At 37.2% G+C, this 26234-nt stretch overlaps 1 protein-coding gene across 1 annotated transcript in view; it reads left to right on the top strand.

Annotated features, from left to right (window-relative positions):
- AFTPH (aftiphilin) overlaps positions 1-21239 on the top strand; it is a 69067-nt gene extending 47828 nt beyond the window's left edge. The window contains exons 6-10 of the mRNA XM_011945306.1: positions 1662-1784; positions 8167-8227; positions 9779-9862; positions 13708-13831; positions 20126-21239. Coding sequence (XP_011800696.1) covers positions 1662-1784; positions 8167-8227; positions 9779-9862; positions 13708-13831; positions 20126-20270 — 537 coding nt within the window. The 3' untranslated portion in view covers positions 20271-21239. The remainder of the gene's footprint in view (positions 1-1661; positions 1785-8166; positions 8228-9778; positions 9863-13707; positions 13832-20125) is intronic.
- The last annotated feature ends 4995 nt before the right edge of the window (positions 21240-26234 follow it).

The following is a 26234-nucleotide window of genomic DNA, read 5'->3' as shown; positions in this document are numbered from 1 at the left end:
TGGAGAATTTGTACATCTGACAAGTTCCAAGGTGACACAGAAGCTGCTGATCGGGGATCACAATTTGAGAACCACTGCTTAAAGTGATCATTCAAATTACAAGTCTTGGCTGAGACTAGTAATTGTTTACCAAATGTATCGACTCTGCATAAGGGCACACTAGAGGGCCTGTATAATACTTGTGGTATTGAGTTAGACCATGAACTTCTTTCATTTTTCTAGCTGCTGGGTTAAAGCCTTTCAGATGTGCTACTGTTAAGAATTGATTCTGCAAACTGTTTTAGTTTACGCCTATTTTATTGGGGAAGGGAGGAGGCAGGGATTGTCCTGAAAATTTTAGAAATGTACAGATTCTAACATTAATGACTTAGCAGCTTTGAGTTTTGGTTTGTTTGTTTCTTTTTGGTCCAGTTAAGGGTGATTTTGTCTAGGATATAACCTTTGATTGAAAAATATTCAAAAGCTTATCAGATATTATTTTAAAACATGTAACAGTTTGACTTTTTTCAGACCTAGATTATGGCCCATTTTGAGTTTGGTAGAGTGTTGAAAAATACTGATTTTTTTCCTATTTCTGTAGCCATACTGAACATCTATCTTTCTTACTCAAAAAGCATATTAGGCCGGGCGCGGTGGCTCACGCCTGTAATCCTAGCACTTTGGGAGGCCGAGATGGGTGGATCACCTGAGGTCAGGAATTCAAGACCAGCCTGGCCAACGTGGATAAACCCCATCTCTACTAAAAAAAATACAAAAAATGAGCCAGACATGGTGGCGGACACCTGTTTCTTAGCTACCCAGGAGGCTAAGGTAGGAGAATCGCTTGAACCCAGGAGGTGGAGGTTGCAGTGAGCCAAGATCACGCCACTGCACTCCATCCTGGGCAGCAAGAGCGAAACTCCAGCTCAATTTAAAAAAAAAAAAAAAAGGTACATTAGATTTGTAACAAACCCTGTGGAACCTGTAAGATGTTTTCCTCTCTAAAAAGGCTGTATATCTGCTTTGCCTGTCCAAGGAACTAAGTTCTAAGTTTCCAGTGCCATCATAGAGATCAGGATCAAACATTACATTTACACTGAAGGATATAGATGTCATATTATATGGCGTGTTTTAGAATCAGCTCTCACTTCTCACACCACCATGGGGTAATGTGTACAAAGGGTGCCCTTTCCATTTTAGTGTCATTAAAGTGTTGGATTTTTAGAGGTTAGATGTGACATATTGTTGTCTCCCCCCACCCATCCCGAGTTGGTGCTTATGCTTTGATGTGACAGTAATAACCCTGTACTTTAAAACATCTGATTTACAATACAAAGTACTGCTTTAAAAACTTTTGATTCTAAAGGTATTGTGAATGGTTCTCATTATAGTGCTATAGGATTTTCAGTAAATAAAATTTAAGAATAGCTGGGTGTGGTGACATGAGCTTGAGGCAAGAGGATCCCTTGAGCCAAGGAGTTTGAGGCCAGCCTGGGCAACATAGTGAGACCTTAAAATGTCTCTTAAAAATGTTTCTTAGAAAAAAAACAAAAAGACTAGTTCCTTTTTGTCTTCAATACTTTCCAAGTGACCTGTTTTTTAGTTTCTCCTTTCTGATAGATTAACTTAAGCTTGTGGGCTGTGCCCCTCACCACCATTAAAGGTTAATATTCCTTTTTCAGGGTATGTTAGAGCCCACCAAGGAACCATTGAAACCACTTTCTGCTGCAGAAAAAATAGCTTCCATCGGTCAGACAGCCACCATGTCACCAGATATGAACACATGTACATCTGATCAGTTCCAGGTAAAAATATCTATATGTGTATAAATATGTTTATGCATGTATATACACGTATATCCATACATACTGCCTTTTTCCTTCATTTATGACTGTTAGTTTTAAAAATATTTTTAAAGCTTGATTTAATGATGAATGTGATTTTGATTAACATCCCTTGGAATACAATGAACAAATCTTTAATTTTTGAAAACAGAAAAGCTCAATTTGAGAAATGGGTGATTATGGGTAAGTTCTTAAACCTTTCCAGGCCTTAGTCTCTTTATCTATAAATTGAAGGGTTTAAAACGAGTATCTCTAAAGTCCCTTACAGTTTGAATATTGTGTAATCATAATTACTGACACAAATCTGGTAAGTGCTGGATTTTTAAAAAGAAAAAGAAAAGGAAAAAGGAAACACTGTATTTATACCAACTCTATAAGTCTGCTAGTGTACAGGGGAGTAGTAACACCTGCAGAACTAGTATTTTTTCTGGAATTCTGTGAAATTTTATAAAGCAGTAGTAAAGGTTAGGTATGTCCATTGCCTTAAACTTGTTTTTAGAGTTTAAGCAAAATGATTATTTAACTCGAAAATGATGTGACCTTTAAGTGAACAATGTATGGATTAGGAAAATAGAAAACTGTCTTTTTTTTTTTTTTTTTTGGAAATGGAGTCTTGCTCTGTCTCCCAGGCTGGAGTGCAGTAGTGCGATCTTGGCTTACTATAACCTCTGCCTCCCGGGTTCAAGCAATTCTCCTGCCTCAGCCTCCCGAGTAGCTGGGACTACAGGCATGTGCCAACATGCCCAGCTAATTTTTGTGTTTTTAGTAGAGATGGGATTTCACCATGTTGGCCAAGCTGGTATCAAACTTGTGACCTCAGGTGATCCACCCACCTCAGCTTCCCAAAGTGCTAGGATTACGGTGTGAGCCACCACACCCAGCCAGAAAACTGTCTTGCCTTTCTTATCCTTTACCTCCTTGGCACACTTAAGCACAAATTTTTTTTCAGACTAGTATGTTAATATAAAGTCTTCTCTCACTTTTTGTCTGGGTAAAATGGGCCATTTGGGCGTGCTTACTCTTTCTATATCAAGTTAGAAACTGACTCAGTGCTGGTTAAGTATTGTATTTTTAGAAGTTTAGTATTTTTAAGTGAACATTACCATTTCTAAAACATATTCTTGCCATGTTTTGTCATTTCTTAACCTTAGATGTCATCTTTAATTGTATCTAACACAAAAAGTGTATACTTGAACAGCCTTTCCCAAAATGTGTTCCCATTGAACATTAAATCCCCATTAAAACCATTTAGAGATGGTTCACTAAAGAGTTCCAGGGTAAAGTAAGTTTGGGAAATACTTCATATCATAGCCCCATAACTACCCTTAGAGATCACAACACACATTAAGGACACTGAAGAGTCCTGCAGTGAATGGCCTTAATTTTAATTTATTTCTCAGATTTACTTGGCCACAGGACCTTTTTTTTTGGCAGAGACCAGAGGAGAGGGGAGTGGTAACACCTGCAGAACTAGTGTTTTGAAGAACATACTTTAGAAAATGTGTAAAGCATAGGTCCTGCCATTTTAGGTGTGTTTCAGGAAACATCTAATATTACTGCTGTGTACCACTATGTTTTATACTTGGACATAGCTTAAATGTTACTTTGAAACCAGCTTATTACTAGCACTGAATTAGTGGGCCATGTTTATAATACCTGGCCTTGATGGTTGGGCAGCAGACAAGGTGGCTTGGGCAGAATGTCTCCATAGGTAGAATCTGTTCTTAGTTACCTTAATTTTGTTGCCCCGATATGCCCTCTGGCTATAAACTGCTCTCCCAGGTCTGCCCTGTCTATGCATATTTCAGAATTACCTTTCCCATGGCACATTTTTATTTCTGCCTCCATCTGCATTCTTACTCCTACAGTGTTAGGTACTAGGAAAGGATTTTGAGTAACTACTTGGTACATTCACTGAAAATGGAGCTGTTCTTATTGAGACCATTTGTTGCTAGTTTTGCTTGCTTCCTCCTCCATCTAACCACTTCCACCTTACAACCCCATAAACTATTGCTTATTGTGTCAGTTAGCTGTTGCCTGTCATTTTTGCCTCTAGCTGATTTGATCTTACTGTGTATTTCATTGTCATAGCTTATGTTTCTTATATAATTTCACTGTGGACTTGACAAAAAAGTAGTCCAGATGACCTAATGAAAAAACGTGTTTAGAATTTTGTGCTAAGATGCCTGACCTCCATCACAGAATTGTATGGTCCTTGCTTGACTCCATACCTCTGACTCAGGTTAAAATATTTAACAGAGCAGGCGTGGTAGCTTATGCCTGTAATCTCAGCACTTTGGGAGGCCAAGGCAGGTGGATTGCTTGAGCCCAGGAGTTCAAGACCAGCCTAACCAATATGGCAAAACCCTGCCTATACAAAAATTAGCCAGGCATGATGGCATGAGCCTGTAGTCCCAGCCTCTCAGGAGGCTGAGGTGGGAGAATCGCTTAGAGCTCAGAAGGTCGAGGCTGCAGTGAGCCATGTTCACACCACTGCACTTCAGCCTGGGCAACAGAGTGAAACCCTGCCTTGAAAAAAAAAAAAATTTAACAAACATCTAAAGTACATTTTCTAAAGAGTCTCTTTACAGAAAATTATATATATATTTTATATATATGTATGTTTGTATGTATATGTGTGTATGTGTGTGTGTGTGTGTGTGTATATTATATGTGTGTATTTTTTTTTTTTTTAGGTAGAGTCTTGCTGTGTCACCCAGGCTGGAGTGCAGTGGCATGATCTCGGCTCACTGCGGCCTCCACCTCCTGGGTTCAAGCGATTCTCCTGCCTCAGCCTCCCAAGTAGCTGGGACTACAGGCACACGCCACAACACCAGACTAATTTTTGTATTTTTAGTAGAGACGGAGTTTCACCATGTTGGCCAGGCTGGTCTCAAAACTCCTGACCTGAAGTGATCTGCCTGCCTCAGCCTCCCAAAGTGCTGGGATTACAAGGCATGAGACATCGCACCCGGCCTAGAAAATGATACTTCTTACTAGTTTGGCATGCTACATACACACACACACACACACACACACACGTATGTGGATTTCATACACACAAATATGTGTGTGTGTATATACATAATTTTACTTTTTGGCCATGCAGGAAGTTACATCTTCCTACTAGTCTTATTTCTTTTAGATGGAACAGCTCTAGCCTTTAGTGCTAGAAGCAACAGTGGCTTCCAAACTTAGCACAAGCACAATTGGATAATTCCCATTATGACTACATGCTTTTGGGTCTGTCTGTTCTATCCCAATTTTGGTACCCATTGAGTTTGTTTTTGTCTTCCAAATTGGCTTGTATTCATTGATCTTGTAACTATTGCATCTCTTGTTTAGAAATGTATTAACTTAGTTTACAGGTGAAAACAGTAATTTTAGCTTTTTTGGGATTGTGTGTGTGTTCTCATTTTTATCTGCTAAATTTCAAGGTCACACCATTGTGACCACTACTGATTTCCGTCTTAGTAAATACTTTACACTTGATTCATCATTAAGTAGGGTCAACACTCTGACTAGCAGTTATCTATCTAGTCACTACTAGCAACTTCTCTTAGACTGCCTGATATATTTTAGTTGTGAATCAGAATTTTAGAGCTAGAAGAAAAAATGATTATCTGGTTCCATGCTGACTTTTTTTTTTTTTTTTTGAAACCGAGTGTTGCTCTGTTGCCCAGGCTAGAGTGCAATGGCACAGTCTCAGCTCACTGCAACTTCTGTCTCCTGGGTTCAAGCGATTCTCCTACCTCAGCCTCCCAAGTAGCTGGGATTGCAGGCACCTGCCACCACACCCAGCTGATTTTTATATTTTTATTGGAGATGGGTTTCACCATGTTGCCCAGGCTGGCCTTGAACTCCTGACCTCAAGTGATCCACCCACCTCGGCCTCCCAAAATGTTGGGATTACAGGCGTGAGCCACTGCGCCTGGCCACTATGCTCACTTTTTACAGCAAGAAAACACATTTGGAAAGGCTAAGTGATTTACCCAAAACCATGTATTAGTGGTACTGCTAGGACTAGAATCCAAGCCTCCTGTCTCCATGTTTTTGTTCTTTTTATTATGACCTTATTTGCCTAGTGCTGTTTTCTCTGTAGTAATAATTCATACCACATTGCTTCAAGTAGTTTTAAAATGCTTCCTTCTCATGCTTTCTCTTGAGTTTCCATACTTGTGAACATCATTAGTTTTAATCTTTTTTTGCTTTGGTATCCTGTTTTTCACCTTTTTTCATTTCCATTAAATGTTGATTGGTGTGTATCACCTCATTATGATTTTGGCTGTCTTCTAAATACCATACCCTATTTGAGAAGCTCAGATTTCAGCAAATCATTGAAATATTTCTAAGCACCCAGCTACTTGACATCATTCAGATAGAATGTATTCATGAAAGAACTTGCTCCATTTATTCAGAAATTGTTACTGCATAAACCTAGATTTTGTCCATTCAGTGTGGATTATGAGCAAAGGTGTCACTGATCTAGAAGTGGAGTAAGTTGAATCTGCTAGAATGCTTAGAGATGTTTGTTTCCTTTTAAGATCAGCTAAAGAGGATATTTTCTAAATATTTATTAGCTGTGCAGGTAGGTTATAAACTAGGTTTTCAGCAGTTTTTAAACTTTTATCTGAAATAATTACAGATTCACAGGAAGTTGCAAATATAGTACAGAGAAGTCCCTTGCACCCTTCACCAGTTTCCTCCATGGTTGCATCTTACATAATATACTATAATGTAAAAGCCAGGAACATGACGTTGGTAAATATGTGTATATAGGTCTATATCATATCACATAGATAGATTCATGTAACCACCACCACCACTATTAAGAACACTCTTCATAGTCACCACCCCACAACCATCCCTTAGCCCTGGCACCCACTAACTAATGTTATAGTATTTTACTCAATTTATACCTTGGCTCCAGGCTGGACCTGATTTTGGGGGACTAAATACTTAAATTAATTTGCCTGTCATTGGTATCCCAGTTATCCTGATAGTCATATTATAATAGCATGGATTAGACTTTTCAAAAATAACTGATTCATGCTCCTTTTCTATAGAAAACAGCAAATGACCTTACCTACCCAGAAAAAAATTAACACAAAGTTTTAACAGTACCTGCCTTACAATAAAGTGTAGTGTTAAGCGATGTCCAAAACTGATAACATTTTGATATCAAAAGTCTAATAAAATACAGCCTATTTTACCACCCCCAAAAGAAAAGAAAAAAGAAACCAACATCTTTTTCTTGTGAGAATATTCTTAAAATGAAGTGTGAATGCTCATTTTAAAGATGTTTTTGCACTGCCTTCCATCTTAAATTTACCATTTGCTTATTTTATATGTTTGACAGTTATGAAATTTAAACCCCTGGAATAGTGTTTTGTTTTATTTATTTATTTATTTATTTTGGAGACAGAGTCTCACTCTGTCTCCCAGGCTGAAGTGTAGTAAATAGTGGCACGATCTCGGCTCACGGCAACCTCCGCCTCCCGGGTTCAAGCTATTCTCCTGCCTCAGCTTCCCAAGTAGCTGGGATTACAGGCATGTGCCACCACGCCTGGCTAATTTTTTGTATTTTCAGTAGAGACAGGGTTTCACTGTGTTAGCCAGGATTGTCTCGATCTCCTGACCTCGTGATCCGCCCACCTCGGATCCCGAAGTGCTGGGATTACAGGCTTGAGCCACTGTGCCCGGCCTGAGCATCCCTTTAGTTTTGTTTTTAAAATTCTATGCTCACTTCAGCAACACATTATTAAAATTGGCAAGGTACAGAGGAGATTAGCATGGCCCCTGTACAAGGATGACACCCAAAATTAAATTCTGGTATCTAATATGTAATTTCTAAATCAAAGAAGTTGATTAAAATAAATATTTTAAATCAACACTTTAAAAATGTCTCATTTATTAGCCCATGATTTTCTTCAAAATTTGGAAAATTGTAAGGAACCAGACAGACCTTAGACATTGAATCTTCTCATTTTATATCATGTTTTTTTATTGTAATCACACCAATAGTTTAAATCACAATTTGAGAATAGATTGAAATCTTGGCATATAATCAGTTCATAAATTTGTTTAAAAATGTAAAGATAATTTCATTTCCCAGATACAGCTTTTTAAATGTCAATAACCTGTACTGTTTGTAAATTTTGCAATTTCAGTTTGTGCTAATATTTGCAGGTAACCTTCTGAAATTGTGAATTATCCCAATTTTGTCTTTAGGTACTTTGTTGCCTAATAGTCTTGCTATAATTTTTTTTTTTTTTTTTTAAGGATTCTTTACGTTGCTACAACCTGTACTGATTAATTTTGATTTTTTGGTTTTCAACTCTAGGAGTCTCTACCACCCGTCCAGTTTGACTGGAGTAGCAGTGGCCTTACTAACCCTTTAGATGGTACGTCTCTCCGTAGAGCCTCTAGCACCAGAGCTAGAGTTAAGAAAGCTACAAAGTTCAGACAAACTTCTCTCTGCTGATTTCTTTTTTTGTTTGAACATAACTTATTCTTATCTTTGGAAATTCAGGCTTTCTTTCTGAATAGTAATTGCTCAAGAAACCAGCCGTTACTATTATCAACAGTATTAATGTCCAAATATAGGTAATAGTAGTTAGGTAAAATTTTAGTTTATCTTTAGTCAAAAGTAAGCTTCTTTATTTTTTACAAATATCTAGGTAGTTTAAAAAATTTTAGCTAGGACCAATTTACCTTGAATTTTTTTCTGTAAGTTTTAATTTATGGAATTTTCTTGGATGCAAAGTCTTGTGGCTAGAGGCTGCTTCAAAGCACAAAGCACAATTATTTAACCAAAAACAATGTGCATAGATCCATGTTTATTGACTTAAAGTAGCTTTTAGATTTAATATTTTATAGAGCACCTACATGCAAATAGAAAATAAATTTCACGATCCTTTTCTAAAGCGTGTCTCCAAATGTTAGTAGGCAGTTCTAAAAATAATTGGTTTCACTTATGGCTTTAAAAGAAAATCCTCAAAAAGGAATAACTTATTCCAGTAATGTAATGTGGGCTCTTTAAAATAAGTAACGCACCAATGCTAGTTTCTAGGGTTGACACCACAAGTTTTAAGTGGATCCCAAGATGTAATTGGTCTTACTCCTTGTGCTTAAGTTGTTCGAGCCATTGTCTAAAACACCTGTCATTGTGTAAACGGCAATTATTTTGCCATCGTAAAAAGACACTATCAGCTTGGCCTTATAGTGGGGTCCTAGGATATCTGGAAAGCATCCAATTGAATTAATATAGTGCTGAAGGAAAGCCTGGATGCACTTTTTGCTGTTGTCTGGTGTCTTCAGTCAAATCATCATGCTTTTTATTAACAAACAACTTCTTTAAAAATGTGTACTATTTCTGATTACTGTTTCAGAGTTAAAGGGGAACAGTACAGCTTGAGGTTGCACATCAGGGTAGGGTAGTTATGACATTCTTTATTATGTTATTTTATTTTAAACTAAACATATTGGTGCGTGTCCTGAAACTGACAACTTTGTCACTTTTTAAAAAGCATTAATTAGAAACCAGCATTACTAACATGAAAGATTGATTTGGGCATGTACAGCGATTTTTAATGTTGGGTTGACATTAAAGTATTGTTTCCCTTTAACGGGTACGCTTTCCTTTTGGTCCTTCTGGTATGGCTTCCAGTTTTGATTGAAGGAACTGAACTCCTAAAACCTTACTAAGTGTTACATTCTTTACATTGTACATGAGAAAATGTACATTGAATTAAATTGTTACTTTAGAAATGTCCTTAGTAATGAAAAACTAATACTGTACACATTGTTTTAATGTTGATTTTTAAAATGTGTAATGATTACTAATTATAACCTGCATGTTCAAGTGTGTGTCTTACCCCTTTTTACACATAACCCCTCCTCCCTTGGCTTACCTTCTGTGTGGCTGCCTACCAACACGGTCACTGAATTTCAAGCTAGTGGAGGTTCCACTCTTCTGAACCTTGATTTCTTTGGGCCCGTGGATGACAGTAGCTCTAGCAGCAGCACCACAATCCCAGGTCAGCAGAGTGTTAAAACCACAATTCCAGTTTATTTACTAAAAGCATGACCACATCACTTGACTTTCCTATAAACAAGGAAACAAGTAGATTGTATTCTCTATGTCTTTTTAATACTTTTCTTTCATCTGTTATTTTCTAGTATCTGATTACAAAAAAAAAAAATGACTTACGTGAAATGTATTTCAAGGAAAACTTTCTCAGAGTGTTAATATTCAAAGCTGAAAGTAGTTTCTAGGAATAAAACATCCCTAATGTCCTTAGAGAGTTAAAGGCAGGGTTGTTGGGATTTTTTCCCTCTAAGTGGAAAATGTGATATTTTATATGCTTATTTTTAAAAGCATATTCTATAAAGCCATTTGAAAAAAATACAAGTTTAGAGATAGAATATTTTAGTATACAAAGATGACTTTACATTGTAGTGCCTGTAATAATATAACCTTTACGAATTCCAGCATTCAATTAGTTGTTTATTAGTGCTGCTAAATATATAATTAGGTTCCAAAATGTTGGAGTCTAGCACTAAGTATATAGTACCATATAGAACTATTTCTGTTTTTATGTAGCTCTTAAATAGAAAGTATACTGTTAGTTTTCCATGGGGAAAAAAAATGTTACAAAAGTTAATAGTAGAAAATAATTGCTATGAGATACTAAAAGCTAGAAATTAAAAATTACTGGAGTGCCTGTTAATGTTCAGCCCTGCAAAAGTTCAGTTCATTGACCAAAGGACTAATGTACTTTTGTCATTTTCTAACTGAATAAAAGATTAAAATTATAATGGCATTTTTATGTTTACATTTTATTCAGTATTATTTTAATAACTGTCGTCCCAACGTGTGATCTGGTAATCATGCCCATTGATCACCAGACAGCTGTTGGGGTGCCATATAGATGCCCATGCCCAGAATGCATAGTGAGAGTCCCTTTCTGTCCCCACTAGTAGCTAGTTTTACAACTAGCCTGGTTCCTGAAAATTCACTGGTTTTGTGCTATTCCACTAGATAGTGCTACCACCCACTTCCAACAGTTGAGCAGCCATGATGGGATATGGATGGGGGAGACTAATAGTCAGCTCAGAGTGAACCTGGGACCCAGGAAGCCCTTGAGATTTGTTTATGGAAATTTGATTCTGCTGCAGGGAAGTTCCAAGGTCATTTGGTATAGAGTGACTGGATTCCTCAAATCCAAGCCCCTAATTGTTCTTACTGTTTTCAAGATTTTGCAAGCATATGAAAAACCAATCTCTCTGGTTTTGACTTCAAAATGCTATTGTACTATTTACTTAAATTACTTCTAAATTTACATTTGATCTATGCAATGACCTGGGTAAGCTAATTGTCTGACATTTTAGAATACTTTCTGGGGGGTGGGAGGGACAACCAAAAACATGTATATCCTTTTGTTACTATATTCCCAAGAATTAGGTTCCCATTTTAAATTTGCTGTCAGCTTTGTTTTGTCATAAACTGTATTATCATTTGAATGAGGTCACTGTTTTTCTTTTGGGTCCCTAAAAACCTGGTTTAAATTTAATTTTTGGTTACATTTCAAACTCATTTAAAAACCATTCATAGGAGCCCAAATAACGTGGCTATATAAAGAAGTACAGAAATGACCTGATAATCAGGCTCAGTGTACACAGCTGCAAGAAGAGCAAGCGGTTTCAGAAGCTTAGAGCTGTAATGGAAGTGAAATCAGCATGGTCAAATGCAGTTCTCATTACTTTGGAGCCTTTTAAATATTTTTGTTCAATATTTTCATTAATATGCTCTAGCTGCTATATAAATTTGATTACTATATATTTGCTTTGGCTTCTTTTTATTGCTATTGGGTTTTGTTAAAACTTACCATCAAGCTACAGGTATCAACACCTTCCTTAGTATTCCATTTCACCACTTGCTTGCATTTTTTCTGACTTGTTTCTGGGAAAGTCATTTCGTCTTAGCTTGCGGTTAATTATTTTGTGTGTGAGACTTAGGAGGTTGGCATAGAACTTGGTTGGCTAGCTTTAGTAATGTAACTAAACTCTGCCTCATTAAGGCTCTGTTAAAAAAAAAAAAGACCTTCCATTAAAAAAATTATTCTCCAATTATTATAGTAAATAGTTGTCTTGTTTTTGAAAAATTTAACCATAGTTTTGGGGGGTTTTTTGGTGTGGTGGTAGTTATTTGGGGGTGTGATTTTGTTGTCTTTTTTTTTTTTAAATCTGCCACTTTACTGTTTGAGAGCCAAGTGGCCAGTATTTTATAAACCCAACTAAGTTTTTACTAGCACTTTCCTATTGCCAGTCAGAATTCAGTTATTTATTCTGCCCTATACACTAGACAGCAACTTTAATTTTGTGGTTGCTGGAATCTAGCCTTTAGAGAGTGGGAAGTACTTTGAGCTCATTTGGTCCCTTTACAGACATATACAATTTTTTACATTTTAATTGCAACCCATGTTCTTATTACAGGAACACAAAGGAAAGTCCTTTTAAAGTATATTTTGAAACTGTACCTTAATGAAATATTGAGAACTTGGGAGAGTCAACATACATTTTCTATAGCCTTCCTCCCTCATTAGACTTCGTAACTGTGGAAGTCGCTTTTGCTTGTCTGATTTCTATAAACATCTGAGATCTGTTTACTTCTGTAAAGTTGGCTAATAGAAGTCAGTTTCTGATTTTTTAATTTGCTAAGTATCTTAAAAGGAAAAAACTTGTTACTCTAAATATATGCATTTATATATAACATATATAACTTTATCTGCTGATCTTACAGGGCATTTTTTTAAAAGAAATCATAAGTAAAAACTTCAGAAACTGTAAGACATTCTTCCTTAGAATTTTGCTTTGCTGTTACACCCTGCGACTCATGGACTTTTTTTCTCAGGTTATTTGCTGGTACCAGGAGAGTGTAGGATTAAAAACTTTTTTTTTTTCCTCTGAATATCTTTATTATCCAAAGTGTAACAAGTTTAAAATATTTAAACTGTTCTTTTCAATGTTATTGTCATCATTGCTATAAATCTGTATTACAAGAGAAATATACAAAGTTATATGTATATTTTAATGAAGTCAGATGGGGGAGATTTTTTAAATCAATTTTTGCAATAAATCTAACCCTCTGAGCTTCCTTTTGAATTACTCTAACAAGATATTTGAACTAATGACTACCAGATTCAGATATGAGACTACAGAAATATAATTAACCCTGTAGATAATTTTCATTTTGTCCAAAAGTGGTACTTTTACTCACCTTTTCTGAAAATCTTTTACCCTCCCCACCTCTAACCTGAAGAAAGAACTATGTGGTATATGTTTATGATTAGTCCTTAGTCAAGATATATTTAAACGAACCAGATCATTTACCACGTTTGAGACTTTATATTAGCTTCTAAATCTTTTTCAGTGGAAGAAAATAGAGAAAAAATAAGGAGGTGAGGAAACAGGAAAATTTTTAAAATGAGATTAGTTAATTGAAAAATGGGATGTCATATCATGGACATTCTTTTTATAAAACATTGATTATTTTATATCCCTTCCTGATCCAAATTGAGGGAGTTTTCTATAGCAGATAGAAATTTTAGAAATATTTGGGTAGCATCTGCTGCATAAATGCTAGCTTAAGGATATATTCATTCCAAAATGGAATTTGAAAAGTATTTTCCTGTTTTATAAAAACTCCAAAAAGTAGAGTTCATAATTTAAAAAATAAATGCAGTATTGCAGTGTTCTGAAGATAGTTCTGTTTGTAAAAGACTCAGATGTTTACAGAATATTGCCGTTTGCATCTTGGATTGTGGCTAACTGGGTAACCCATTGCAGCCTGCCATCACTGACTATCATTTTATACTATAAGGTGTGGATCCGGAGTTGTATGAGTTAACAACTTCTAAGCTGGAAATCTCCACCTCAAGCCTCAAAGTGACTGATGCATTTGCGAGACTCATGTCTACAGTAGAGAAGACAAGCACATCTACCAGGTAAACAGTTAGTGTCAATTGTACCCACATTTTGAATTCTGAGACAAAATGGCCCAAAGGAAAAAGCATGTTAAGTTGGCAGCATTTCAATATATTGTATTACAACTTGCTTTATAAAAGTCAGTCGATGCCCAAGTCCAGAAAATATTATCAAATTATATTTAATTATGAACTTAATAGAACAGGATTATTTCATAAGAGATTGGCCAAGGCTGACAGACGTGGTTTTTTTCCCCCCTCCCACCTCCTCTTTGTAGAGACTAATTCTGATTAAGTATTGTGATCATAAGGCCATTATAGAAACACTCTCCCTTTCTCTTCATAATTGCTGAGAAGATCATCTTTGAGAACCCAGTTTTATAATCCTGGAGTCACTTAGGCTGATCATTTTACTTGCAGGCTAAGATGGTTCTTGGAATTTTCATTGACATGCACCTCTGATTTGGGAGGTAAAACCTTACTTTACCAAGCTTTCTAGAAGCCCCTTCAGAGGCATGTCCTATAGAAAAGTAATTACCATCTCCCTATGTTGGAACTAAAGGCACGGAATGTCACTCGGCCCATGTGTTTGGGATTCAGAAAATCTTTAGTTTCATATGATTAGGCTGGTACAATCCATTGCTTTGAATTACTGTTAACCATGAGACTCAGCCAGTTTCTAACAGGAAGATGTCATTCTGAACCAGGAAATCACTAGCGCAAAAGCAAATACTGGTTGATTGGCACGCCGACTCTGCTGTGTCAATCCGTGATTCATCAGCATTTTAAAGTGGAACTATTTACCCATTGGTTGCCCACTTTGAAAGAAGTCTTATAGCTCTTTCTCCTGAATAAATATATACCAATCACATGTTAAATTCAGATTTATATTTTAAATAGATTCTTCTATAGAAAAACATCCATTTAAAAATTTTTATTGTGAGTAATAAATGTTCATCACTCTTAACTTTAGCTTGAATTATCACATTGTCATTTAAAACTTTGTGTGCTTTTATTCCCCCAGATTTTTCTTGTTACCAATACATATAATTATGAAATACATTATTATACATTTCATAATTGTAGACTACCTTTAACTTTTCCCTAGAATGGCTTTGTAGCATGTAAATCCTTGTTTGTCTGCCAGTTCTCTCCATTGTTCTCATTGCCCCATCTCTTTACAGTATGCCACCTGGCACCGCCAAAGTCTCCTCTTCAGTGAACCTACTTGTAAATGTGGCTATGTGGATTTTTTTTTTTTTTCTAATTTTTTCTCTTTCCAAATAAATCACTTCTTCAAATTGAAATTCCTCTCATAGAAAAAAATGGATGAGAAATTTGTATGTGTTAACTAAAAGCCAACGCACATTTGACTTAAAAACAAAAAAGGATGATTTTATTGTTTTGGTTTCCGCCTGCTATTTTTAGGACAACCCCTTCTAGGACAGTTCTACTCTTTCCTCACTTTGTTTCCCCTGCAGCCTCACTGACCAAAGAACTATAGTTTTGAACATCGCAATGATGAGAATTCATTTTGTGCCATTAGGAGGAGCTCTAAACCACATTAGGCTCTCCTGATTCTTTAACTCATCTTTGAAACATGCTGAATCTAGAGAACTCTTCCAAGCCCTATCACTTTAAGAAGCTATTTTTTCTCTTGTTCTATACTAATAGGGAATGAACTTATCATGTATCCTGGAGTTAATGTCTGCTAATTCTGTATTGAGTTACTCGCTAGGACCTGTCCAGCATCATATTTAACACAAAAATTGGAGAGAACAAGTTGCCAACTTTGTATTTTCTGTTTTGAGAAATGTCATTTGAAAATGGTAAATACAAATGCTCACAAGTATTAAAATACTGTAAAATGTCCCAACGCGTGATTCTCAATTGTATAGAGCAGAGACAGGCTTGTGGCATAATTTCAGAAAGCATTTTTAGTATCTTATTTTTAGGTTTTCTTTCATTTTTCTCTTGAATAAAGTGAACTGCAAAAAAGCTCAGCAAAATCTTCTTGGCTATTGACAAAAAGCAGAAGATAAAGTGAAAAGGCATTGTGATCGACTGTAGGGTAAGAGGAGTTAAAACAATGGTCAAGGTAGAAGAGAATGGACATGGACCAAACAATAGCCAGTATTCTTTACTAAGTGCCTTTGAATGTGTCAGGGAATTTATATGGGCTCTTCTCTTTTGGAACACAAGTTGTGAAAGTGACTTCTCACTTTGAGCTTTTTAAAGAAATCCATGTTCTTAGTTTTAAAATAGTTCCATCTTCTTGCCTACCTTTCCTAATATGGAGGAAAATTACTTGCTATTATAAATCACTACTAACTAGTGACAGCTAGTTAGTAGCCATAGACCTGTAACTGAAGTTTATGCAGGTCAAAGAAATAGTGCCAAAAATAATAGATCTTTTATTCTTTTTAGGCCTTTTTATTGAGATAAAAATTTGTAATTAACTCAAGTGTTCAGTTCACTGGTTTTCAGTATATTCACAGAGTTGTGCAACCATCATCACTATCTAATTTCAAAACATTTTTATCACCCCAAAAAGAAACCCTGTACCCATTAGCAGTCACTCCTTATCCCTCTCGTTCCCCAGGCCCTGGCAACTACTAATCTGCTTTCTGTCTCTATGGATTTGTCTTTTCTGGTTATTTCACAAGGATGGAATTCTACAGTCTGCAGCCTTTTGTGTCTGGGTTTTGCTTAGCATTCTGTTCTCAAGTTCATTCATGTTGTAGTATGTATCCATATTTGTAGCGTGTATCCGTATTTGGCTGCATAATATTTCATTGAACATAGCACATTTTGCTTAGCCGTTAATCAGTTGATAATTGGGTTGTTTTCACTTTTTGACGATTATGAGTAATGCTGCTATGAACATTTGTGTATAAGTTTTTGTGTGGACAAATGTTTCCCATTCTCTTAGGAGTGGAATTGCTGGGTCATATAGGAACTCTTAACTTTTTGGGGAAACTGCCAAACTTTTCCAAAGTGATGGCACCATTTTACGTTCCCACCAATAACATACATTCCAACTTCTCCACATTCTTACAACACTTGTTACTGTCTTTTTGGTTATAGCCCATCCATTTGAAGTGGTATCTCATTGACATTTTGGTTTGCATTTCCCTGATAGCTAATGATATTGAGCATCTTTTCATGTGTTTATCGACTATTTGTATATCTTCTGTGGAGAAATATCTATTCAGATCCTTTGCCTTTTTTGGTTTTGTTTTGTTTTAGTCGAGACAAGGTCTCAGTATGTTGCCCCAGGCTGGTCTTGAACTCTTGAGCTCAAGCGATCTCCCTCCTCAGCCTCCCAAAGTATTGGGATTACAGGCATGAGCCACTTTGCCCTGCCATTTGCCTATATTTTAATTGGATAATTTGTCTTTTATTGTTAGGTTGTAAGATTTTTAAGTATATTCTGGATACTAAGCCTTTATCAGAGAAATGATTTGAAGATATCTTCTCCAATTCTGCAGGTTGTCTTTTCATTATCTTGATAGTATTCTTTGACACACAAAAGCTTTTAATTTTGATAAGATCTGATTTTTCTTGTGATTTAGGTATCATATGTAAGAAATCATTGCCCAATTCATGATCACAAAGATTTATACCTAGATTTTCTCCTAAGAGTTTTATAGTTTCAACTCTTACATTTAGGTCTTTAATCCATTTTGGATTAATTTCTGTATATGGTATGACATAGGAGTCCACATTCATTCTTTTGCAGGTGGATATCCAGCTGTCTGAACACTGTTGAAAAATTTCCCCACTGAAAGGTCTTGGCACATTTGTCAAAAACAAGAATTAAAAAACAATTGATCATGTTTTTTCCTGGACTCTCGATTATAATCTATTGACAAAAAGGATAAATCTTCACTAGAGAGAATAGAGATCAAAATTAGGTCACTACCTTTGAGAAATGATCATAACTTTTTATTTTCAAATTCTCCTTAAGTGTTTACTTCTTTCCATATTCTAAGAAGACTAGCTCACAGCCATCCACAATGACCACAAATAAATACACAAACTAAAACTGTGTAAACTTGTTTTTGTTTTAAAATATAATTTCATATTGCCTCTGAAATAAAGCAATTGTTTAAAACCCTAGAATAATTACCAACTGTTTCTTAGGTAAAAACTTATTTTTTGCTCTCTGTTCCTACACCCAAACTGTACTCCACAAATAGGGAAGTCCATTTAGGTGCACTTTTATTCAGTATTGCTTTAAATAACCATTTATCATTATAGAAGTAGTAAAGTATATTTTAGAAAGTTAGGAAATCCAGACCAAAAAAAATGAAAAATGAAAGTATCACATTCTTACCATTCAGGATCACTAAGACTCCTTAGTGTATATTCTTTCAGATCTTTTTCTATGCAAATATATATATGGGAGGGGAAGCTCCACCAAAAATGAGATTTTATAGTCCATAGTGAATTGAATCTAGTCTTAGTGGTCTCCCTCTGTCAATTTCAGTGAGTTTTCATTTCATATTCAGATTTCTCCAGCTATCCTTTCTCGGCTTTGTACAAACCAGTATTCAGTTGAAGACTATTGTACCTGGCTGTTAGGGCTCTTAAGTCCCTTTTAACCTAGCATATCTCCTCATTCCTTCTGTTTTCTGTTTAATAACAGTAGCTTGTATAAAGATTAGTCTGGGTGTCCTGCAAAATGTCCTAAAAACTCTGGATTTGTCTGTTTGCTTCCTTAAAGTAATATTTACTGTGTTTTCTATCTCCCTATTTTCCTGTAAATTGGAAATTATATCTAAAGGCTTGCTGAATTCAGGGTAAATATTTTGGCTAGAATGCATCCTAGGTGTTATATCACATCAGAAGGTCCATACATCTAGTTGACTCCATTGTTAGTGGTGCTGAGATTGATGATTGGTGAGAAGCTGACCTTTTCCATTATACAGTCCCAGGTTTTCAATTGTCATGTATCTGGTTTTATTTTGGAATGATGCAGATACCTAGTTCGCCATCAAACACCCACATAATAGTTTTGCCACTATTTAACTGCAATTTAAAATGTAGATTTTCATCAGAAAAAAATGTTGGATTGCTGTTTCATTCTTCTAAGAAGCTAGTACTGAATGCAGTATTTGGTTCATCTGCTATATGCCTGATGCTTTTTCCCTTTTGAAGAACTTTAGTCCTAAAAGTCGTTGGATTTTTTATTCATTCTATAAAATTTTTTCAGTCTAGATTCAACATGGTAACAGAAAAGTCCTAGGAATAAAAAAAGCCTGTAGCTATCCTTCCTTTCTTGCTTTACCGTCTGGCTTCCTGCACCCCATCCAAGGAAAAAGGAAACATTTAGGTCAAAGAAATAACTTGTGTCACATCTAAGAATACCAGCTGTCCTTTCCCATAAAAGAGAAGTAGGCTTTTTATAATGAACAATTTGAAATGATCTTTGGTCTAAAGTTAAATCTGTATAACTATTCCTTCAATATATTTAATATCACGGAAAAAATAAAGTTTGAATTGCAATCATGTGCTCAATTTGAGAGGCTCATTTGGCATTTTCTGTGGCTCACCTGCTGAGTAGACCTGGGTCACCAGGGGTTTTCATGTCTGTGCTAGGCACCAAACTGCTTATTTCTCATATTGGGGCCCATTGCAGCAAAATATACTTCATCCACAGGACCCATAGGATTTAGAGATTTCCCTCTCCCAGAGTTCCGTTCTGCCTGTGTACATGCATAACACCAGCAACCAGCCCTGAATGCTGCTGCTTTTGGACCTGCTGTTTGCATCCCAACAGGCTGAGACTAGGTCTTAGTGAGCTGAGAGCATTCTCTCCTGGAATTCCCCACTGAGAATAAAGCCTGAGGTTAAAATGACTTAGTCTTGCCCTAGACATACTTTGTTTCATGCTGAGGTTGTTTTAGGGGGTGGAGGGACAGGGAGAAATCCAGTTAGGTGGAGTGTTACTAAGGCTTCAGCATTATATTTCTGCTTAGTAACGTTTTAAAATTATGCCTGGGTAGATGCTTCTAGTGTAATGTAAAGGCTAAAAAGTACACGAGCTGTCCAAGTATGCACGTGAGTATCTGTGTGTGCATGCCTAGCTTTAATGAACATAAATAGACCACGTGTCACTTTTCATGAAGATTTGGCATTTGGCACAGAAAGCACACTACACAAAAGTGTTACAAGATTCAGGAATTAGCAGAGGAAAAAATACTCAAGTCCCCTCAGATTGCTAACTGTCTACCTTGAGAGTGGATTTTCTTCCATTTGACCTATGGCAAAGTCACATTAACACACTTGTCTTTTTTCATTTGTCAATAGGAAACCGAAAAGAGAAGAACACCTGAGTGAAGAAGCTATCAAGGTGATCGCTGGCCTTCCTGACTTAACGTTCATGCATGCCAAGGTGTTGATGTTCCCAGCCACGTTAACACCTTCCACAAGCTCTCAAGAAAAAGCAGACTGATAACTGACGTGAACTGGACGGTTACTATTGCTTTTCCTTTTTCCCATCCCTTCCCTACCATCAAAAGCATACCTGCTCTAATTAAAAACAAAAAATTCAAGTTCAGCTGATTTGTTGGTAAGCCGCACTAGAAAGGTATACATAGTAATGTACATTTATTTACATACTGAAGTCCTAAATTTATATTAGAAAAATGTAAATAATCGGGGGTAAACATTTTTGAAGATTTATTCTTTTTGTGTTGCTGGGGTGTATACATTTATGTCTTTGTGAAATACACTGGTGGTGTCCTTCTTACAAAACTTTTGAAATAAAAAAAAAAACCTCAAATCTTCACTGTCTGAAATCCCCTTCAGTCTTTTCAGATTGCATTGACTGTCCTCTTGATTTTTCATATTACATGTGGAATTACTTTTGCTATCATAAATAAGCTCCAAAGTCCCCCATTTAATTGGTTTTTAAATTTGTGTATGATGGGTTTCAGATCTGGCTTTTGTTAACATTTTGGGGCTTTTTTAATCTTTTCAATCTGGCGTATTGCTGTTTGGCCTTTTGCAAGGTACTTAATCAATTGCTCTTTTGTTATAGGGTATGGATCACTGTCAGAACTTGATTGGAGGGGTTTAAAGAGATTGTGTGTGTTTAAAATCAGTTTGATTCAGAGAAGGACCAAATTATATGAATGTCTTACAATGGAATTTACTTGTTACTGATTTTTTTGTTCTATTGTACCACTATTTTTTGAGGATTTTGCACAGTGTAAAATGACATAATCATAGATTGCTATGGTTTAGGCTGTATATACAGTGAAAACTATGGGTTTTAAATGTTTGGGGAAATTCCTATGGAAAAAAGAGAGACATGTAGAAGAACCTCTAACAAGGTTAATGTGCATGCCCAAGGTCTTTTGAAATTTCAGTGTGTAAATTTCCTTTTAGCTTACACAAAAATAAAATAATTTAAAAGAAATTTAGCCTGGTGTCTTTGTCCTTTGGTATGTGAGGAAAAATGTAATGAGTTTGAATCAGAAGTTTTATTGAATATTAACATATTTCAATCCAGAGAAAATCATTTGGTAGGGCTTCTACTTTGTTGAAGCCAGGAAGAATTAGAATCTGTCCTATAAGAATTGGATCAGTACTTTTAGTACCTGAGCTGTTTGTTTTTATATAGAACATGAGATCGGTAAAGAAATTCCCGTGATTCATTATAACGTATCTTCATCAGAATATTGGCAAGGTTAAATTGGGATTTGTAGGGATTTTTTTTCTTTCCAAGAATATATAAATGTGAAATGAAGGTAGACAGAAAAAGTCTAAAAGGTAATTTTAGAATATTATTAGATATTGCTTCAGCAAAAAGTCACATGACATTGCATCAGGAACAGGCAGTCAGCTGCCAGTCGGCCTCATCCACTCTGGGAATGTGCCAGTGGAACGCCTGCACCTCCGTCATTGACAGATTCCTGTGTTGCCAGGGGATTACACTGGCCATTGGAACACATGCCTGAGTGTAATGTAAGTACGGCCTGGAGTGACAAGATGCCTATCCAGTCCATATCCCACCATTTCCCCAACTATTTTTTTTTTTAAAGTTTGGTCTTTTTCAGAGAAAGCTTTCCTTCAAAATAATCACAAGTTTTTAGTGGCCCACAAACCTTTTGGATGGAAAAAGATGACTCAGAAAATTCCTTAGCAGAATTTTTCATGTTTCAGTAATTGAAATATAAAGGGCTACTTCTATAGTACCTTACAACTAAATTATAATGGCAAGTTTCACCAACCTAAGTTCACAGCCCACATGTTAACTGTGTTACCATGAGAAAATTAATCAACTTCTCTGAGCCCGAATTATCCATAAAAATGGGAGTGATCTCCTGCCTCATGAGGTTGATGTATAAATAATGGATGTATTTAATAAGACATTTGTCACATGAGTAAACAGTCAAAGAGTGGCAGCCAGAGCATAGCATCAGGGAACTCTGTGAAAGCTCCTGGAGTCCCAGTAGGTTCAAGAAGCAGCCACAGGAGAAAGGGTCACTAAATAATAATAGAGTAACTTGGCATTTTAAAATTGTTAAATGGGCCTTCGTTATGAAAGTGGCTTAAGCCAGACTTGCCTTTTGTTGTTGTACTAGTCTTTGATGGTTTCACAACAGGTACATTAATATTGGATCATCATAGCTTAAACTTAATGCTTCAGTACTGAAGACCAAAAAATGGTCAGCTTTGTGCCAGACCAGGTTTAAACTATACAACAGCAGTGGCTGTCAGGAAGAGCTTTGAGCACCTTCCTGGGATCTCAGCTAAGGGGCAGCCTGTCGCTTCCAAGCTTGTCTCGGTCATCAGCAGCTGCACATCTATCTTAAAGTCATCCAGGAAGATCCTGCAAAGTTGAGAGGGGAAGAAACTAAGGAGTAGGAGCCCCAAAAGGCCAAATCCTACACTGGGGCTCAGCAAACAGTTTCGGGTCCTCTACATCTTAAAACCCAGCTCATTCATCCCGCAGCTTCATCCCATTGGATGCCCAAGTCCCGAGAGCCATACATAATTCCCCAGGTTAATCCAAGCCAGACTGGGAAGCATGGGAGAAAACTTTTGTTGAGTCACATCAGTACTATTTTTATGAGTCTTTTTTTTTTTTTTAATAGGCTTGTTCTTCCTTCTTCACGATTGGGTTCTTTATATAGAATCTGTCATCTTTTCATGCCTTCATGTTTTTTGAATCAATTAGGATTAGGCTTGACTGTGAGTAACAAAAACCCAAAATACTGCATTTCATGTAATAAGACTCATCCTTTTGTCACATTTTAACTTCTCTGAAATTGGAATGCATCATACAGTTGGATGGGTTGTCTTTAATTGGCTGTGGTTTCTTTTTCTTAGCGACGTATTAATGCGTGACAGAGTAGATGAAAATGGTAACGGTGGCTTAAACAGTGGAATTTTATTTCCCTCCAGTCTAGGGCTTCCTATGATCACCTCCTGAAGTTCTTACCAGCTTGTTATTTCACCATTCTCAACACATGGTTTCTACCCTCTGGTCCAAGGTGACCATTAAGGTTATGGCCTTCATGCCTATATTCCAGCCATCAGGATAGAAAGAGTGAAGAGGGGACTCTCCTTCCCATTAAGGAGACTTTCCATAGGGCATACACAGTATTTCCAGTTATAATCTGTTGGCCAGAACTTCACTGCAGGTTCCTATCTAGCTGCAACAGAGGCTGGGAAATGCCTGTATTCTGGGTGGCCATCTAAAAGAAGGGGAGTCTAGTTTTAAGGAAGAAGAGAACAGATCATGTAGGGCAACCAGTAGTCTGAGCCACACCTTTTTATTTCTCAGCTCATATAAACATATTTCCTTGAGATAACGCATAGAGAAATGAATTCCAAGATCATTTTCTCAGGCTGCAATGCCCCAGGCTAGATTTATTGCCTTCCTCATGCTTTTCCAAAAGGGAAAGGATCTGTAGAGGGCAGTACAGGATTTCCTGGGACCGTGGGGGAACAAGTGCTAAGACAAGTCCCGGGTAGAAGTAGGGGCAGCCTGACAAGATGAAAGGAGCGCTGAATTGGAGTGGGAGTTGTGTGTTAAATACAGCCCTGCCACTAACCAGTCGTAAGATCTTGGATAAATCCCTTTTTTAAGCACGGGGCACTTCATAAAATGAGGGATTGGAGTCTATAGAATCAAAAACTAAGGCAGGACAAAACCTTAAAGAATAGAATTTTAGGGCTGGAAGATCAGCTGGTTCAGCGCTTTCCAAACTACTCCCAGGAAGCCTGCAGCAGTGCCAGGAGGCCTTGGCACCTGTAGTCAGGGTGTGTCCAATAATAACACACGGGCCTTCTATATTTAGGGAGGGGAAAGGTGATTGCAGAAGATTTCATGTAATAGAAAGGTTCCATTGCTACCAAAAGTTGAAAACCAAAGATGACTCAATACTCATAGCTAAAGAAATTGAAGCCTAAATAAGAAAACTGACTGGCACATCATCACATATCTATAACCAGGGACAGGACCTGAATCCAGTTTCCCTGACTCTTGGCTGTTTTGTTTATACCCTCCTACATCCCCACACCCCCATCTGAATAGCTGGCTGGCCAGCTTTTGCCCGAACATTTGCAGGGACACTGCGTGGGATCAGGACTTCACCAAGAAGTCTCCTTGCCCACCTCCGATGCACACGCACATACACACGCTTGGTTGGCAGCACAGATCGTTAGGACCTTGAGTGGAAACCTGATTTCCCATAATCAGTTGTGCATTGGTTCAAGTTACCTTCTCTCAAGCCGCAGGGATGAACCTAGACTCTTTTCCATGAATATCTGAAGATCACTATGATGCTCCTCCTCCTACCAAACCTCCCGTGATGACATGGTTTCCAGGCCTTTCTTACACACATTATTCTTTTCTGGACATTGTCCAGTTTGCCAAAGTTCCTCTTAAAATGTGCTCCCCTGACAGAGGTAGATGTCATCTCATCACTGGCATGGGGCTCGTTTTATTTCAGACACTATCTTTAATGTAGCCTAAAATTGCATTACAGTTTATGGCGACAATATTGTCTCTTTAGCTCACTGTGTGAGCAGCCTTTTCCCCCTAACTGCCATCAAAACAGATTTTTTCTCTCATCTCTCATCTCCTGGTGTCATTGAGTTTTTAGAGCCTAAAAGCAGGGTTTTATATTGATCCTTTTTCAGCTTTTTTTTGTCAGCTTTAGACCATTGTTTCAGCCTGTTCATCTCATCGAATCTTCATTGTACCATCAACACACACACTTGCCCTCCTTCTTCTGCTCTGTCATCCACAGATTGATAAACATCCTTCATAATCCAAATCACTGACACAAAATGTTGACCAGTAAGATATCCAGTGTGCCAGGAAGACCCTGGGTGCAGCTTCTCAACCCAGTGATGCCCACATTTTCTTCATCTTGCCCACCAGTCATAAGAACAGGTGAAGCCTTGCCAAATCCAATCACATTACACCTGTGGCATCTCATGGGACATCCTGAACATTTCTACAGATGCTCCCCAAAACCTCATGCAGCTTGAACATTTCTGTGACTGCCCAGCGTGGTGGCACACACCTGTAGTCCTGATTACTCAGAAGGCCGAGGCAGGAGGATCACTTGTACCCAGGAGTTCGAGACCAGCCTGAGCAACATAGTGAGACTCCGTTTTGTTTTGTTTTGTTTTGTTTTGTTTTTGTTTGTTTGAGACAGAGTCTCGCTCTGTTGCCCAGACTGGAGTGCAGTGGCGAGATCTTGGCTCACTGTAACCTGCTTCCCAGGCTCATGATTCTCCTGCCTCAGCTTCCAGAGTAGCTGGGATTACAGGCGCGTGCCACCACCCCTGGCTAATTTTTGTATTTTTAGTAGAGACAGGGTTTCACCATGTTGGTCAGGCTGGTCTCAAACTCCTGACCTCATGATCCGCCAGCCTCAGCCTCCCCAAGTGCTGGGATTACAGGTGTGAGCCACCGCGCCCGGCTGAGACTTGTCTTTAAAAAAAAAAAAACAAAAACAAAAAAAAAAACTGACTAGTTCTCCAAAAGCAGCATAAGGATAATAAAACAAGTAGAAGATAAAATGCCATCTAATCAGGATGGGAGATTAAATGATGATCCACATCATCGCTGGCATATAGAAAGCCCTCAATAAACAACTGTTTATCTTCATTCATCCAGATCAGTCTTCTGTCATTAATGATGCAGATAGGAGGAAGATACGGTTGTCTTAAAGTTGCCCTTAAGGGATCTGCTTTGTTTCAATTATCTGTCATTTCAGTTATCTTTTCAGCCTGGACCATCCGTGAGAATACTGCATATCACTTTACCTAATGTTATTTTAAATGTACCTCTTTCAAAAACTGCTCCCTTCCTTCAGTTTTCAAAAAACCAGGATTTAGGGAACAAAATACTGGTCACTGCTGTTGTAAACTGTGACTTCAAAGCCTTTCG

Source organism: Colobus angolensis, unplaced genomic scaffold, assembly GCF_000951035.1.
Source record: "Colobus angolensis palliatus isolate OR3802 unplaced genomic scaffold, Cang.pa_1.0 Scaffold24, whole genome shotgun sequence".
Lineage (NCBI taxonomy): Eukaryota > Metazoa > Chordata > Mammalia > Primates > Cercopithecidae > Colobus > Colobus angolensis.
The sequence above is the reverse complement of the archived record's forward strand: the minus strand, read 5'-3'. Positions and strand labels throughout refer to the sequence as shown.